Source organism: Chelonia mydas, chromosome 4 (genome assembly GCF_015237465.2).
Source record: "Chelonia mydas isolate rCheMyd1 chromosome 4, rCheMyd1.pri.v2, whole genome shotgun sequence".
Taxonomy (NCBI): Eukaryota; Metazoa; Chordata; order Testudines; family Cheloniidae; genus Chelonia; species Chelonia mydas.
Window position 1 is genome coordinate 74,868,196 of NC_057852.1, and position 16,279 is coordinate 74,884,474.

At 45.0% G+C, this 16,279-nt stretch overlaps 1 protein-coding gene across 1 annotated transcript in view; it reads right to left on the minus strand.

The window, feature by feature from the left end:
• The window catches only part of ASB5 (ankyrin repeat and SOCS box containing 5), a 57,607-nt gene extending 41,898 nt beyond the window's left edge, over positions 1-15,709 (minus strand). Inside the window, exon 1 of the mRNA XM_007067071.3 lies at positions 15,361-15,709. Coding sequence (XP_007067133.2) covers positions 15,361-15,556 — 196 coding nt within the window. The 5' untranslated portion in view covers positions 15,557-15,709. The remainder of the gene's footprint in view (positions 1-15,360) is intronic.
• Positions 15,710-16,279: the final 570 nt, after the last annotated feature.

Genomic DNA, 16,279 nt, shown 5'->3' on the forward strand with positions numbered 1-16,279 from the left:
CTGGTGAGGACATGCACTTAGGGTTGCCAACTTTCTAATTGCACTAAACGAACATCACTGCCCCACTCCTGTCCCAAGGCCCCACCCCTTCTCTGAGGCCCCACCCCTGCCTTGTCCATCCCACCGTCATCTGGGTTGAGGCCAGAAATTAGGGGTTTAGGGTGCAGGAGGGGGCTCCAGGCTGGGGCAGGAGGTTGGGGTGCAGTCTCTGGGGCAGGTCTGGGGATGAGGGTTTTGGGGTGCTGGAGGGGGCTCCGGGATGGGGGGATAGAGCCGAGGGGTTTGAACTGTGGGAGGGGGCTCTGGGCTGAGGCAGAGGGTTGGGGATACAAGGGAGGTGTGGTCTGTGGGCTCTGGGAGGAAGTTTGGGTGCTGGAGGGGGCTCCGGGCTGGAGCAAGGGGTTGGGGTGCGGGCTGCAGGAGGAGTCTCAGGACTGGGCAGGGAGTTGGGGTGCAGGGTGGGGGAGAGGGCTCAGAGCTGGGGCAAGGTGGCAGTGCTGGAGGGGGTGCGGGCTCCAGGAGGGAGTTTGGGTGTGGGAGGGGGCTCCGGGCTGGGGCAGAGGGTTGGAATGCGGGAGAGGGTGCAGGAAGCGGGCTCTGGGCAGCACTTACCTCGGGAGGCTCCCTGGAAGCGACGACATGTCCCTCAGCTCCTAGGCAGAGGGACCAGGCTGCGCTGCACAGTGCATACTGTTTCCACAGCTCCCATTGGCCGCAGTTCCCAGCCATTGGGAGCTGCAGAGCTGGTGCTCCTAGAGTGGGGACAGCGTGTGGAGCCCCCCTGGCTGTCCCTCCACCTAGGAGCTGAGAGACATATCGCTGCTTCCGGTAGCCATGCAGAGGCAGGTAGGGAGCCTGCCAGCCCCGCCAACTGGATTTTTAATGACCTGGTCAGCCGTGCTGACTGGAGCCGCTAGGGTCCCTTTTCAACCCAGCTTTCCAGTTGAAAACCAGACACCTGGCAATCCTACATGCATTACTGACAGAAGGAAGGCAGTGTGGACATGAAAAACTGCAGTAGTTACTGCGGTATCTGTAAGTCGACCTAACATAGGTCAACTCAGTAGTGTAGTGTAGATAAGACCTAAATCCATAGAAAGGTTTGTACTTTGTTCTCATTATATAAAGAGAATATTGATCATATAGCAGAGTGTTGAACTTATATACTTTGAAATGGATTGTGGTGTGGGAAGCCCTTTTAGGGTGGTCTGGAGTATCTTCCCCAGGGAAGTTTTGTTTTGTTAAATGCTTGATACTTGGCGCAATCTGGTTCACTCCAGAACCAGATTGCTCTCTTAAGAAGTGTTTTTGAGTGACAGTCTTGTCTGGCAGGAGTGATTTAGCAGTGTCCAGAGAGGGCGATGAACTCCATTAAGAAATATCACTATTTCAGTGTTTTACTCAATCTGGTATCAGATTTGTAAAAGGGAGCAGCCCCCAAGAGCCTCATTATTCAGCAAATTACCGATTCCTAAACTACATTAAATACTTTGACACTACTAACTATATATAATCTATGAAAAACAAAATGCCAAATGTTGGTGCCTTACACTGAGCAGTGTGATAAATAGGTATTCCATACAACATTCCTTTCATTACCAAATGACTCTCTATTGTATCTAGGAAGCTAGTAAAGGTGTTATATGGCTTTTATTAATAGAATTATGATCTGTGTGGAATGTGAGTTGAGAAGATGCCTTGTGCTTATTTTTCTCCCCTACCATCTGTTGCTAAATGATGTTATCAATTGCAAATTGTTAGAATAGGGTAGTAGGAAAACATTACTCTGTTTAATCATTCACTATGGTTTAAAAGCAGTCAACCTTTCCAGACAGTGCATCTCCAAAAATGAACAACAACATTATTTCTGATTTATGACCTACAGGGGAAGGAAAGGTGCGAACATGCCTTAAAACTACTTTTGCATTCTTATGATCCTGAGAAGAGCCGGGGGGGGGGGGGCGGGGGGAAGACTCCCAGTTTAAATCAGAGCAGTCTCAAGGATGGTCTAACTTTGCCTCCTTGGCACTTAGGTTTACGAAGAAAACCTTAAAAACGTGAACTGAGTGTAAACTGATTCAGCCTAGTCTACCTGATTATGCAGAGCCTGATGCAATCGCTCTGAAAAGTATGAATAAACCCCATTCATCTCAGTAGAATGTCAACTTTTAAATTTTCATTGTTAGGTTTCTGTTATGCAGAGAGGTACTGGTGAGTGCTTGGATCACAAATCTCTTGGAGATTACATGTGAACAGCACCCTTCAATTAATCCGCTTTCACAAGATAGTCATACATTTTCAACCCAAAATTCTGCAGTGCATTAACATTTTAGGGGCACCTAGTTTAATGTAAAAACTAACCCGCAAAGAATTCCAAAAGAGAAACAAAAGAACCCACAGCCAGAAAAAATATAACGTGAACTGAAAAATAACTGTGGAAATCTCCTACTATAACTTAAAAAGAACACAAGTACTTGTGGCACCTTAGAGATGAAGTGGTTTTTAGCCCACGAAAGCTTATGCTCAAATAAATTTGTTAGTCTCTAAGGTGCCACAAGTACTCCTGTTCTTTTTGTGGATACAGACTAACATGGCTGCTACTCTGAAACCTACTATAACTTGTATCTGCAACTGCAGCTCTGACCTTTCTGCCCCAGTATATGTCATGAGTACAGATGGTAGGAGATTTTTCATCAAAGCGGTTTTGCCTCAGAAAATGCTGTTTTGATTCAATACAATTTTTTCACAAAACTCATCAATTTTGGCAAAAATTTCTGATGAGACAAAAAATAACTTTTAATTTAGGAAAATTTCATTTCAGAAAAATTTCAAAATCTTGTTTCAAAATAAAATTTCATTTTGAAATTTATTTAAACTTGTATTTAGTCTTATTATCTTTACATTATTCCATGTCATCAGTAGTAGTACATGTCATATCATGACATTATGAAATGATGTCAGGTCATAATATACACTACTAATGGCATGTCATGAAATGTAAAAAATAAAATACAATAATTTTCAAAATGTTTCTGAAATGAAGTTTTCCTAACCTAGCATTTTTGGAATTTCCATTTTGTTAGTAACTTGAAAATATTATGGTTTTGTTCAGATCTGGGATGAAAACAAATTTTGATATTTTGAAATTTCCCATGAAACAGAAATTCCAAGTTCAATGAGCTGTAATCATGAGCCTATTTCTTGATGCAATCATTATAAAAGTAGAAGCCTCTCCCCGCCCCACCACACAGTTCACAGCTGCTGAATTTATATTCACTGGTGAGTTTTCAAACATTTACCGCTATTAATATTGCTTATATATTCTAATTAAGTGACCTCTTCTGTAGTAGTCTAAGGAAATAGTAAAAATATGACTTCAGTTTTCCCTTAACAGATAGCTATGCTGATTCTAACTTCAGCTATAGTTATCAAACCCAACCTTAAGCAAAAATTGGGGGGGAAATGTTTTGGGTTGACCCAGAATGGATTTTGTTTATTTGTTTGTTTTTCTTGGCAAAATGAAAAACACAAATAAAATGAAACATTTTGTTTAACCTAAAATGAAATATGGTGTTTTTTTATCCTTTTAAAAATCATTAAATCTAGCTACATTTCAAAATTTTAGAATTTCTTTTGATTTTTCAGCTGAAACTATTTTCCAAATTCAACTATTTGCAAATATTTTGTTAACCCGAATTTGCATTTTTTGCAAACTATTTGTCCAAAAATTATGCTCAGCTCTACATCAATCGCATAATTTATTTCTCTTTCCCCAATTGTCATTTCTTGCTTTATTCTTAGCTTATGAGCTCTTAAAGGAAGGACATTCTGTTACTTTATATCCAGACAGTTCCTAGCACTGCACTGTAGGCACTTGTTAAGGAAAAGTTAGCACATGTGACTCCATTTTGGTTTGGGGCCCACCATTGTCTAAAAGCAAGCACATCATGCACCAGGAGGAGTGTTCCTTAGATACTGCATTCCTGTGAAAATCCTCCTCCTTGTCTGCAGCCTGCCTTGACTCCTGGTATCTGCTCTTTGTCTGTCCCTAACTCCCTGTCTCCTTGCCTTTGATGTGAGGCCTCCCATCCTGATAATAAAAGTTACTGATGCATCGCTTTAGGACCATGCTGTGTAATTAACATACTAGTTTAGCACGAGGAATGCACCAAGCAGGGATAGGTGGTAGATAAGGGAAGGGTTTGTCTATTGGCTAAGGTTTCCGATGCACGAGGGCAACTTGCTTTGCTAAAAGGTATATAACCTTTGTATAATCTGTATTCAGGGTCCCCTCCTGGCTAGCAGGGGGGCACCACGCTCGATCGTAATAAACTTAGTATCTTTGGGAACTCTGCAGTTGTGGACTTTGTTTATGTGCCTCAGCCTAGATTCGAACTGTGCGTGACCTATCAGGTATAATTCGTAGCATTTGTGTGCGTGTCCTTCCAGGTGTAATTCATAGCATTTGTGTGCGTGTCCTACCAGGTGTAATTCATAGCATTTGTGTGTGTGTCCTACCAGGTGTAATTCGCAGCAGTTGTGTGCGTGTCCTATCAGGTATAATTCGTAACACACTACAATAATAGAAATAACTGTTAGCTAAATTTTCATAGGTACTGAGCACCTACAGCTCTTATGTACTTCAGTGAAGTCAACAGGGATCTACGAGAATGCAACAATGTGCCCTCAGACATTCACTTTCAGGATTGGGGTTTAATACTTTTTTTTTTTTGTAGATGACCAGGCTAGTCAGCATTCAGCAAACTTTAGTTCATTTGCATGCTGCCATAAATTGTTTTGTTTTTCTGGTTACATCTTTAAAATGTAGTCTAAATGATTGTGATGCAAAGCCTTATCATTTTATTTGCTAACGAGCAGTGGGATATTTAACAATTAAATTGACAAAGTACTTTGTCAACATCTTATCTAACTGATGAAGGAATCATAAGAAAACACAAACTATTAAAATGTTTTTGAGTACAGAAAAATAAAGAATGTATATTCTGGGATAATTTCAAGAACAATATTAGCAAATAGTTAAATGAAAACATAGTATAATGCCGGAAGGTGCTAATGGCTGCCATTGAGCAGGTCTTTGATCTACAAATCACAGACCTGGTTAAAGTCAGTGGGTGTGCTAGCTACCCTTTGTTCTGTCTAAATAAAGGAACAGTTGAGCCCCTTTAACTAATGACACAGGTGAAAACAATAGAAGCCACTGCCCAAGGCAATGGTCCACATGACAAAGTCTGATGAGAAGTTAAGTTGCCTAGGATCAGGGGTTCCCTGGTTGCAGCAAAACTGTGTAAGAGACTTTCTGGATAGGAATCAGGAGTTGTTCTCCCTATCCAGCAGAGATATAGGGTGTACTGCACTGGTCCAATGTAAGACTGCTGCTTCAGGAAACGAGCCCATTAAACAGCCACCTCATTGTTAACCAATTGCAAAAAGGGAAAGGACTTTACCAGCCACTGTAGAAATTTATCAGGAAGGCATAGTTGACCCTTCAACTAGTCCTTGGGCCTTACTCATAGTTCTGGTTAAGAAAGAGATGGCAGCACTAGATTCTGTATGGACTATAGAAAACTAAATGAAGTATTCTTTATCCATTACAGTGAATGGATGATACCTTGGATGCTGTAGTAGGTTCAGTCTGGTTTTCCACACTGGATCTTAAAAGTGATACTAGTAAGTGGAAGTGGATCCAAAGCACAGGGAAAATACTGCTTTCGCACCAGGACAAGGCCTGTGACCATTTAAAATTATGGCTTTTGACTTGTGTCATGCACCAGACACATTTGAGAGGCTTTTGGCTAAGGTATTGCATTGCATATTATTATACTTAGCCAAGGGCGCCGGACCCTTCATAAACGGGGGAGGGGCATGAGGACCAGCCCCTCTGTGACCCCACCCCAGCTCCCTCTTTCCCCTGAGACCCTGCCCCCTAACCAGGCAAGAAGCCAGAGCCTGGCTGGAGTAACACCCACCCAGCCCGCTGTGGGGAGCCCCAGACCCTCCACCTGCCCTGGGTGGGAGGCCCAAGTGCAGCCCCTGACCCACGTCCCCGCCCATGGTAGGTGAAGGGTCCGGGGCAGCTCTCACCTCAGCCTAGCTCTGGCGGTGGCAGGGACTCAGGGGGCCGAAGAGCAGCAGCTGGGCCGACGTAAGAGCTGCCCAGGGGGCCTGGGCCACTGTGGGGAGCCCCAGACCTTACACCTGTCCTGGGCAGCGCACCCCAGTGTGCAGGAACACAAGCCAGGGGCTGCTCTTGGACCCCGCACCCCCTGCCCAGATGGGCTGGAAGGTCTAGGGCTCCCCACAGCTGCCCAGGCGGCTCTTACCTTGGCCTGGCTCCAGCTTTCAGCTTGGGTGGAAGAGGAGGGGAAAGGGGCTGGCGCCTGCCCTGAAATGTGGACAGGCCAGGCTCTATAACTTTCAAAAGTGGGAGGTCCATGGCCCCAACTGGCCCTCCTGTTCCAGCACCCTGTACCTAGATCAGCAGTTCTCAAACTTTAGCAACCTGAGGACCCCCATTTTGATTAAAAAAAAATTGGGGACTCCCAACCACCACCCTCAGCCCTTGGCCCACCCCCTTCCCCGAGGCCATGTCCCTGCTCACTCCATTCCCCCTCCCTCCATCGCTCACTCTCCGCCACCCTCACTTTCACCAGGCTGGGACAGGGGGTTGGGGTGCGGGAGGGGGTGAGGGAGGCTGTGCTTACCTTGGGCAGCTCCCAAAAGTGACGGGCACATCCCTCTGGCACTGGCTCCTGGGCGGGGGGGCCAAGGGGTCTCTGCGCACTGCCCCTGCCCACAGGCACCGCCCCTGCAGCTCCCATTGGTTGCAGTTCCCGGCCAATGGGAGCTGTGGAGTCGGCACTCAGGAGACGGGCAGCACACGGAAACCCCCTGTCCCACCCCATCCTCCCGCAGGGCTGCAGGGACGTGCTGATCGCTTCCGGGAGTGGCATGGACCCAGGGTCTCTGCGCCTCCCCCTCCCTCCCAGTGCCTCCTTTACACTGGGGAACAGCTGTTCCTTAGCGTGAAGGAGGCGCTGGGAGGGAGGGGGAAGAGTTGATCAGCAGGGCCCGCGGACCCCAGTTTGAGAAACGCTGACCTATATAATATCGTGGTGCATGCTAAAACCTTTGAACAGGAACGGATACATTTACAAATGATCTGTGATAAGCATAAGATTTTGTCACAGATATTTTTAGTAAAAGTCACGGACAGGTCACAGGCAATAAAGAAAAATTCACTGAAGCCTGTGACCTGTCTGTGACTTTTACTAAAAATATCCATGAGAAAATGGGAGCGCAGCCAGGCAGCTGTGGGGACCTGCTCGGAGCTCCAAGGTTCCTCTCCCACCTATGAGCTCCAGGGTACCCCCACCAGGCAGCTAGGGTACCCCGCAGCTCCTGGTCAAGGCAGGCTGAAGTCACGGAGGTCACTGGAAGTCACGGATTCTATGATTTCCATGACCTCAGAATAAAAATCATAGTCTTAGTGATAAGTTTAAGACTGCCAATCTAAAACAGAACCCAAAGAAATGTGATGTGTTCCAAAAAGAAGGAACCTATCTTGGACACACAATCTAAATTCCCACCACACTAGAAAGAAAACTGGCTGGCTGTCCACCAGGATCTGCAGAGGGTAGATCTCCTGCTTCTGTTCCTGCAGTTCAACCAGACGCCTCAACATGTCTGCTTGGTCCCTCATAATCCTAAGCATCTTATCCTGCACCACCTGCTCTTGCTCATTGGAAGCTTTCCTGCTCTTCATGTCCATGTCTAACTTCTCGGACAGTGAAATCCTCCATGCTCTCAGCTCTGTGTCAGCTGTCTCGGAGGCATTCATTACCTCGGTGAACATGTCCTCCCGCTTTCTTTTTCTCCTTCTAATCAGCGAAAGTCTGTTTTCAGGTGTTGATAACATGCCGAAGGACACATTTCCAGCTGTCAGTCATGGGAAAAAATAAAGGTGCCATTGTACATGAATAAAATGTTTCCATAGCAAGGCCATTTTCATAAAAAAAAATCCCTTATTACACTAGGTGCAAGCCATAACATAATCAGAGTCCATAACTGTTCACTGTGCCGTTTTGCTGCTCCAGCCCTGGTGAATAAGCCCCCTTGGGTCCTGGGTGAGCACACTTTTAATGAAGTTTATGGCAGGCTCATGTCAGGAGTAGAGGTAGCTAGTCAAACAATGGCCCTTCCCCACAGCACCACGGGAAGTTGTTTATGAACAGGGCTGGGGGGAACGTTTTCACTCCCAAATTGTGGAATCTCTCATGTGGGGCCCCAGTTCCCTATCAGCCACTTTAAACTACTTGCCAACCCATGCTGAGCACAGTAAAGGCACATTAGTAGCCGCGTGGTTTGGTGATCTGGAATGTGCGGGTGTGGGGTGGGTCTACATGTCCTTTTTTTCCTTTTAAGAGCACTTTTAATGAGAACTTCCCTTATTTCCCCTTGGCGACCCTATGTGATATCAGTCTCCTGAGGGTAACAGAGGCGGAAAGGAAGGAGATGCTGCAAGTGTCTGGGTATAGACACTTATGATGCTATGCTGTGTACCGCAAGAATGCCAGCAGAATTAATTCAGGAGTTGCGTGGGAAAGTGTCCTACCATGGTGGAAGAAATAAGACTGCCCTGCCCAGAAACCATCTGCAAGGGATTGCAGAGTATCTCTGTGAAAGTTTCCTAGAGAGAGCCATGGAGGATTCCCGGGCTATCCCAGTCCACAAAAACAGTCTTTTCCAGGGGCCACCCTCTGCATAGCTGGTGCAGCCTCTTGTAAGCAAAGAACCACAGCACCTCGCTTTTTCTTCACAGTAAACATGCAATACCACCGAACGTGTGTGCCTGCTAAAGTTTAACTGGACTTTGATTGTAACTGTTTTCTCACCAGAGGTGCCTTCCCCAGCATCACGGTCGGCCACCATGATGTCCTGCGACCCACAGGGCTCCAGGGTTAAAAATATTTCCTCGCTCTCGGGGAGAATGGATCCATCGCTCACCCGTCTCCGATTCTCCTCCTCATCCACCATAATGTCCTCCTTGTTGTCCCTTGACTGAAACACCTGTGAGGTGTCCACTTTGCTTTTGGGGGTTGCTGGTAGGGTCATCCTCAAGAATTGCATGCAGCTCATTGTAGAACCAGCATGTGGGGGGTTCAGTCACCAGAATGACTGTTCGCCTCCCTTGCCTTCTGGTACGCTCGGCGAAGTTCTTTTATTTTCACACGGCACTGCTGTGTGTCCCTCGTGTAGCCCTTCTCCCCCATTCCACGAGCAATCTTTGCATAGATGTCAGAGTTTCTTCTGCGGGATCGGAGCTCTATCCGCACACAGTGATGAGATCCACCACCTCCTGTGCAGACCAGGCTGGAGCGAGTATGGGGCATGTAGTCTCCAGGATCAGCTGTGCTCAAACTGGTGTTAGGATATAGATATGCAGGCCTGCCTGTATAGGCCTATATTTTAAGAACTGTTTCCTGTGTACCTGGCTGCAGTGCAGCAGAGTTGAGAATGACCTCCAGAGCTTTCACAGATGAGCATCGTGGGACATCACCTGGAGACCAATTAAGTTGAATTACACAACACTGCATCTGCCAGGTGCACTATGACATACCCTTGGTAGGGGTATTCATCCATGCTGAGGCCACACAGGCCAAGGCCAGTCAGTGACTGTATAAGCAGGTGCCTAAGCATCTGTTGGTAGAATGACTGAAATATAATAGTCACTTGAGATCCAGTGTCAAGCACTGCTTTACACTCCACCCCTTCAATCCTCACCGTGACCTCTGCTCGAGGCCCTATCAGTCCTGCGGGGATCCCAGCTGGACAGTCTTTTCTGGGGGAATCTTCAAATCCTGCAGACCTGGGGGGTCCCCGTTCCCAGACCCTCTGGCAGCTACCGGATCTCTCCCAACTGATCCTCAGCTTTCCATACACTAAGGAGGGGTTTTCTTCATTACGGCACTTGGCAGCACTGTGTCCATCCTGACCACATCGGTAGCAGAAGAATTGACCTTTCCCCCTTCGCCTGGGTGGGATGGTGGCTCTAAGTGCGGGCTTCTCAATTGCCACAGTTTGAGGCTTCTTATTCCTGGAAGTCTTAACTCGGTCAACGGTACTTTGCAGCTCAGCTATCCGTTCCGTCAGGACCTGCATTTGTTGGGCAAGTTCCTCTCTGGTGCTCACCATCAGTACACTGGCCATTTGCAGTGGTGTTGTGCTGGCTGGATCCGATATTTGGGCTTCCCAAAATTCACTGGCAGCCTGCCTTTCTTCCTCCTCTCTGACCTCTTTTATCAGCTGGGAGTAACCTGGGGGATGTTCCCGTCGTTCTCTTAGCTGGAGATGAAGTAGAATCGGGTTCTGATACTGAGTTCCTCTTACAATTTGAGCCAGTCTGGTCTGATCCATCTGCTCAGCAGTCACTGCTCCCCTCATGACAGCTCTCTGAAGCAGTCTCTCCAGTCTCTGTATGTAGGCTGAAGCCTTCTTGCCCTTTTGTTGTCGAGAATTAAGGAACTTACAGTAGCTGTCTTCAGGGCCCTCTACACTCCCAAAGTTGTGTTCAAGGGCCTCTAGGCAGTCCTTCACACTGACCCCAGGGTCAATGAGCTTCATGGTGCGAATCACATCTAATGCTGGGCCGCCAAGGCTCTCTATGAGGCATCTTCGCTTTTCTGCATCTGGTACGGCCCACTCTTGCAGCATTTCAGTGGTATGCTCTAACCAGGGTTCAAACTCCTCCTCCCCAGCAAATAATCTTAACTTAGGACAAGAGTTTGACACAGCATGGGACAGCACAACCTTTTCCAATGTTTGCCCCAGAGCTTTTGTCCAATCATCAGCCGAGGCTGTAGCCTCTGAGCTAGAAGCTGCTGAGCCAGGGCCCAACAAACCTGACATATTAGCCATTATACAAACAGTAATTTCCTCAAAATATAAGCACAAACAAAAAAAATATATAAATTGTTTCCCAATGTAGTGGATCACTCAACAGGTGCTTGCGAGGGGTACTGACCCAGGCATCTCGGACGAGCCCCCAAAAATGTAACCCTTCTGCCCGTCAGAGTTGGCAGCAACAAGGGCTGGGTTCAATATCTAGGGGATCCATTCCAATAACACAATGCAAACCGGCTCGAGCCCCCACCCAGTGACCTGGGACAAATATATACCACCCCCGCTGGGCGCCTCCAAGAGGCAATACTTCCCCTCTCGCAAGCACATAGTCTGAGTGTAGCAAAAAGCCTTTTAATAACAGAGAGAAACAATGTGGCATTATGTTGGGGAAACACCACCAACAGGATTCATAACACAACCCATGAGCAAAAAAAAACCCACCCCAAGCAAATTGGGGCATGCCCCTTTCCCTTTGGTTCTTGAGTCCAGCAACCCCAAATCACCCAAAGTCCCAAAAGTCCAATCACCCAAAAGTCTCTGTCCCTGGTCAGGGCAGCCCCAGAGTTCGAAAGTTTATCTGTGGAGCTTTACCTCCCAACCTGGGTGGAAATGGGACGGGGGTAAGAGGCACCTTACATGATCTGAAGCTGACCGCCCCACAGCTCCATAGGCCTTCGCTCCGCTCCGCCAGCCGCCCCACGAACTCCTTCGCTCCGCGGCCCACAAGCAGCTCCCGCCGTCCTACGAACTGCTCCACCAGCCTGTCCACAAGGCACTCCAGCCGTCCCGCAAACTGCTCCACAATATATCTTCAGGCTCCCCCACTACTTAACACAACGCTCAGTGATTTCAGCTCTTAGTCAGTTCAGCTCTTTGGGAATTCAGCTTGTAGTAGGGGAGCCTCAGTGCTGGTGCACTGTTAGCCCAGTCAGCAGCCTGTAACTAGACTTCTAATGAAATCAAAATTAGCTCTGATATTCCACAGTGGAGAGAGGAGGAAGTGCAATTAGCATGTAAGGCCCTCACCAAGGGGCCCATACCACCAAGTATTAATACTTGTCCCCAGCCTCTCTCAATTCACAGAATTTTGGAACCCATGACCCTTGCCTAGCGAGTGCCACTTAGTTGATGGTGAGTCCCTCCATCATAACAAAAGGCCAAGTACAGTTCCAAGCACAGTTCCCATAATCAGGGTAATAACAATTTATTCTTCCTGCCCCAAAAACAGAGACACTGGGGATCCCACAGCAGCCAAAGTGACCATTTGGGCAGCTATGGCCTCATTCTAGGCAGGGTGGGTGTGCCTATGCAAATGAGATCGGGCCCTGAAGTTCTTTTCCACAACTTGCCACACCTCACCACCAGATGTCAGGGTGGAGCTCATCCTGACACTGCTTACATATATATTCTTTGTAAATAAACAGGATTTCACCAAGAATATACCTGACTTCTATCATCATTTCTGCTCTTAGAAATAATCCTGCAAGGTCCCAAATACTGGCAACTGCTGAGGCCAAAGGAGCAACAATATCTACACACAAGATAACCAAGAAAAGGAGTACTTGTGGCACCTTAGAGACTAACCAGTTTATTTGAGCATGAGCTTTCGTGAGCTACAGCTCACTTCATCGGATGCATAGCATATCGTGGCAGTTTCCACGATATGCTATGCATCCGATGAAGTGAGCTGTAGCTCACGAAAGCTCATGCTCAAATAAACTGGTTAGTCTCTAAGGTGCCACAAGTACTCCTTTTCTTTTTACGAATACAGACTAACACGGCTGTTACTCTGAAAGATAACCAAGGTTGCATATTAGTGACACCCATGTCTTTCCTGAAAAAAGTCATGGCAGTCCACTAATGAGCAATACTTTTTCCATGATTATTGTCATACAAAAGTGGCTCAATTATGTCAATTTGGTGGAATATGAGATTTTAAAATGGGATAAAACTTTGTGTGCTATGACTTTTCGTTTTCTTTTGTAACTAGAATCATGACTTTACACATTTTTGCCCTGAAAAATAACCAACCTTGGGTACACTTCACCATGAGGAAGGGGAAAACTAGGCATAATCATCTAAACTTATAGGCCTTGGCCCTGCAAACACTTAAGTAGTTAGTGCTACATACCTGAGCAGTCCCATTGAATTCAATGGGACAACTATGAGAACAAAGTAAGCATGTGAATGTTTGGAAGATCAGGGCCAAAGTTAAAGAATAATCCAGTTAATGGGAACTTTATAATAGACCTGATCCTTCTCTCATTGAAGCCATTTTTTGAAATGAGAGTTTTACCATTGACTTCACTGGGAACAGAACTAGGCTCTTAAATCTTATTTTAGGACATTAACTTTGCTATTTGAAATGGATGACTCAGAAAAGAAAAAGTATTTTTAATTTCTTATTCACTTTTGACTTCTAGAAATAGAAATTTGTTCCGTCTGTGACTATTGTAATTTATACATGCATGTTTATTTTTTTGAAACTCTGATGCTGAGCACCCAGATGAAGCTCAGAAGTCCCAAAGCAACATATGTTACACATTTGTTATTTTTAACTCAGAGACTACCTTCCATTTTTTTAACAAGAGACCTGCTCTGTTTACCACAGCCCCTCACTATCTATCTCCTTTCATTAAAACAAATCCACTTTCACCAAATTTAACATCACTAAACTTAAATTACAGAATTCAGCCACATTCTCCCCCACTAACCTCCTGGGAATAATTATTTTTTTAAATTAACCCAAAATCACCGTTAAAGTTGCGTTGCAGACAAGAGCTAAGAAATCCAAAGTTAAGGATGACATATTGTTCTTAACAAAAACCAATGTTATATAAAATAACTGCTCAGTGCAACAATGTGAATCAAGGATATCATCATCCTTCACCTTAAATATACATGTTCTTTGAGGCCTTTTTTTGGGTCCATCAACTAGTGACATATAAAAAAATAAACTGAAAAATAGAAAGTCCATCACGTGGAACCATATTGACACCCCCCACCCCACCCTGCCCAATGGGTCACTTGCAGAATTGGGACCTTTAGATCAGCACAGACCTCTTTGCCACTTGAGCTAACAGTCACTTTCAGCAGTAGTAAATCATTATCTTATATGGACCAGCCACATAGGAAGATGCAACCCGAACTTTGGCAGTGGATTTCACAGATGTTTGCTGATAGCAAAGAAACAATAAGACTCAGGACTCTTGAGTTCAATTCCAGATTCTGTAGGGGAGTCTGCTATGACAGTTAAATATTCTTACCCTATTCCTCCAAGCCTGATTCCTTCTACCCCTATTCACCCCAGCCTGACCCAGTCCTCTTCTCTCACCCAGCTCCTGTTTCAGTCCCTCACAAGCTCCTCACCCAACTGCATTCAATTCAGCATACTTCCTTTCCCTCCATGCTACATGAGTGCTTGGAGTGACCCCAGACAGATATAGGAGCAATTGCAGGGAAACATCATCTCTGAAGTCCTGAGCTGAGCAGGAGCATGGTCATTCACTCTGTGGGGATGCTGCAGATGCAGTCTGGTGGGCACAAAGACTGTGGAGATAGAACCTGTTTAGTACAGATGGACTCTTTGGAGAATAATGCTGCCAAACTAACAAATGTTTGTTTGAGCACATGCACTCTGCAATTTTCAGAGGCTTACAACTTGGCCAAATGTGGGTGGATTTCTATGAGGACGCCAAAAAGCCCATCTCTGACACCTGGGTGACCTTCCTGCCAAATTTCAAGTCCCTATTCTAAAGCATGAAGATTCTAGAGTGTCTCAAAGAAATGGTTGTAATAATTTTAACATGGGCAAAGCAACATATTTTTGTTCTCAGAAATGTATGAACTGATTTTGTTGAATTGTTCTAAAAAACTTCCTGGGTTAGACACCTGGCATAGGAAATTTCAGCTCAATAGTTAAAGTTTAGGAGTATGTATGCAACTGAAAGTAGGGTCTTGTAATGGGAAGTGTTAGGCAGCCTTAACTATAGGAGTCACTAGCAGAGCTGCCTATAATAATTCAGATTTATACAGTACCTCACATTAATCTACAATTTATAAACTATGTTTTCTAATAGATATGTTTCTCTGGAGCTTTCCTTCGTATACATTTTTTGTTATAAACTATATCAAACATATAAAGAGAGCTAACAATTAGATTTTCTGACCATAGTAGAACAGATTCTGCTACCCATACTCATAACGTGTGGAGCTTTTCACAGAGAAAAATTCTAGTTAAGGTAAGGATGGAAGAATATGGCCCAATATAAACAAATTAACACTGTTGTAATACGAGCTATCTTATATTGGGGGGAAAAATCACACACAACTTGGCTTAATGGAAATATTTTTAAAATCACATGAGCAGTTAAATGATTAACTACAACAAGAATAAACCAATGGCAATAAACTAAGATACAGTAATAAGTACACACATACCTTGCCCTTGAGGAATTCCATAAAATTCATCAGCTATCCTTGCTGCCTCTTTACGGTTCCCTTTTACAATGTAGAAGTGACTGAGGATGGCAAGGCTGATTTTCACAAAAAGTTTAAAACAAAAAAGTGAAAGTATAGTAAAGTAGACATTGGATAGTTGCTGGGCAAAAGGGCGATTTTCCTCTATGACAGTCATTGCTGCACCAGAGTGTTTGTCAGTGTTTCGGTACAATTCTCAAATGTGTTGATAAGATCATGTGGCTCCAGTCAGGCACTCCTCAGTGCCAGGAACAGCTGGTCCTGAGGAAAGAAAATATCAGCTGGTCATGATGCTTGCTGCTCAAAATATGAGGATTATTTATACTGTACATAGTATTAAGTTCACTACAGCTCGTGCTGACCTGATGGTATTCAACTGGAGCGGAATATCCACAGAGTTTCTGACATTGACAGTTTCCAAGATTCTTCCATTTAAAAGGTCTATTTCATTCCAGATTTTGCATTTTTATTTGTCTAGTTTTTTCTATTTTTACTTAAAAAACACTGTCAAAAGCATTATTTTAAGACTCGTTTGTTACTCAGTGTTGCCAACAAAAGCTCTTTGTAACCTTGAATATGAAATCAATTTTCCTCCAGATATGTTCTCTCTTTTCCTCATGTACATTTATTTGTTATTGTTAGGTTTCTAGGATATAGGACTGCTGCCATAAGTTTTTCTAATATCCTATCAGTAAAGCATTTTTTCTGAAATATATGGACTTTGCAAACAGATAAGAAAATGAAAAGTAGAATAAATTTGGGCCATACCAGTTTAGTGTCTCTTTAATTCAGGAATGTCAGGGATAGTGACATGCTGCTCCAAAGTACCTGCTATGCATCTAGTATGTATGGTTTACATAACTTAACTGAAATAATAACA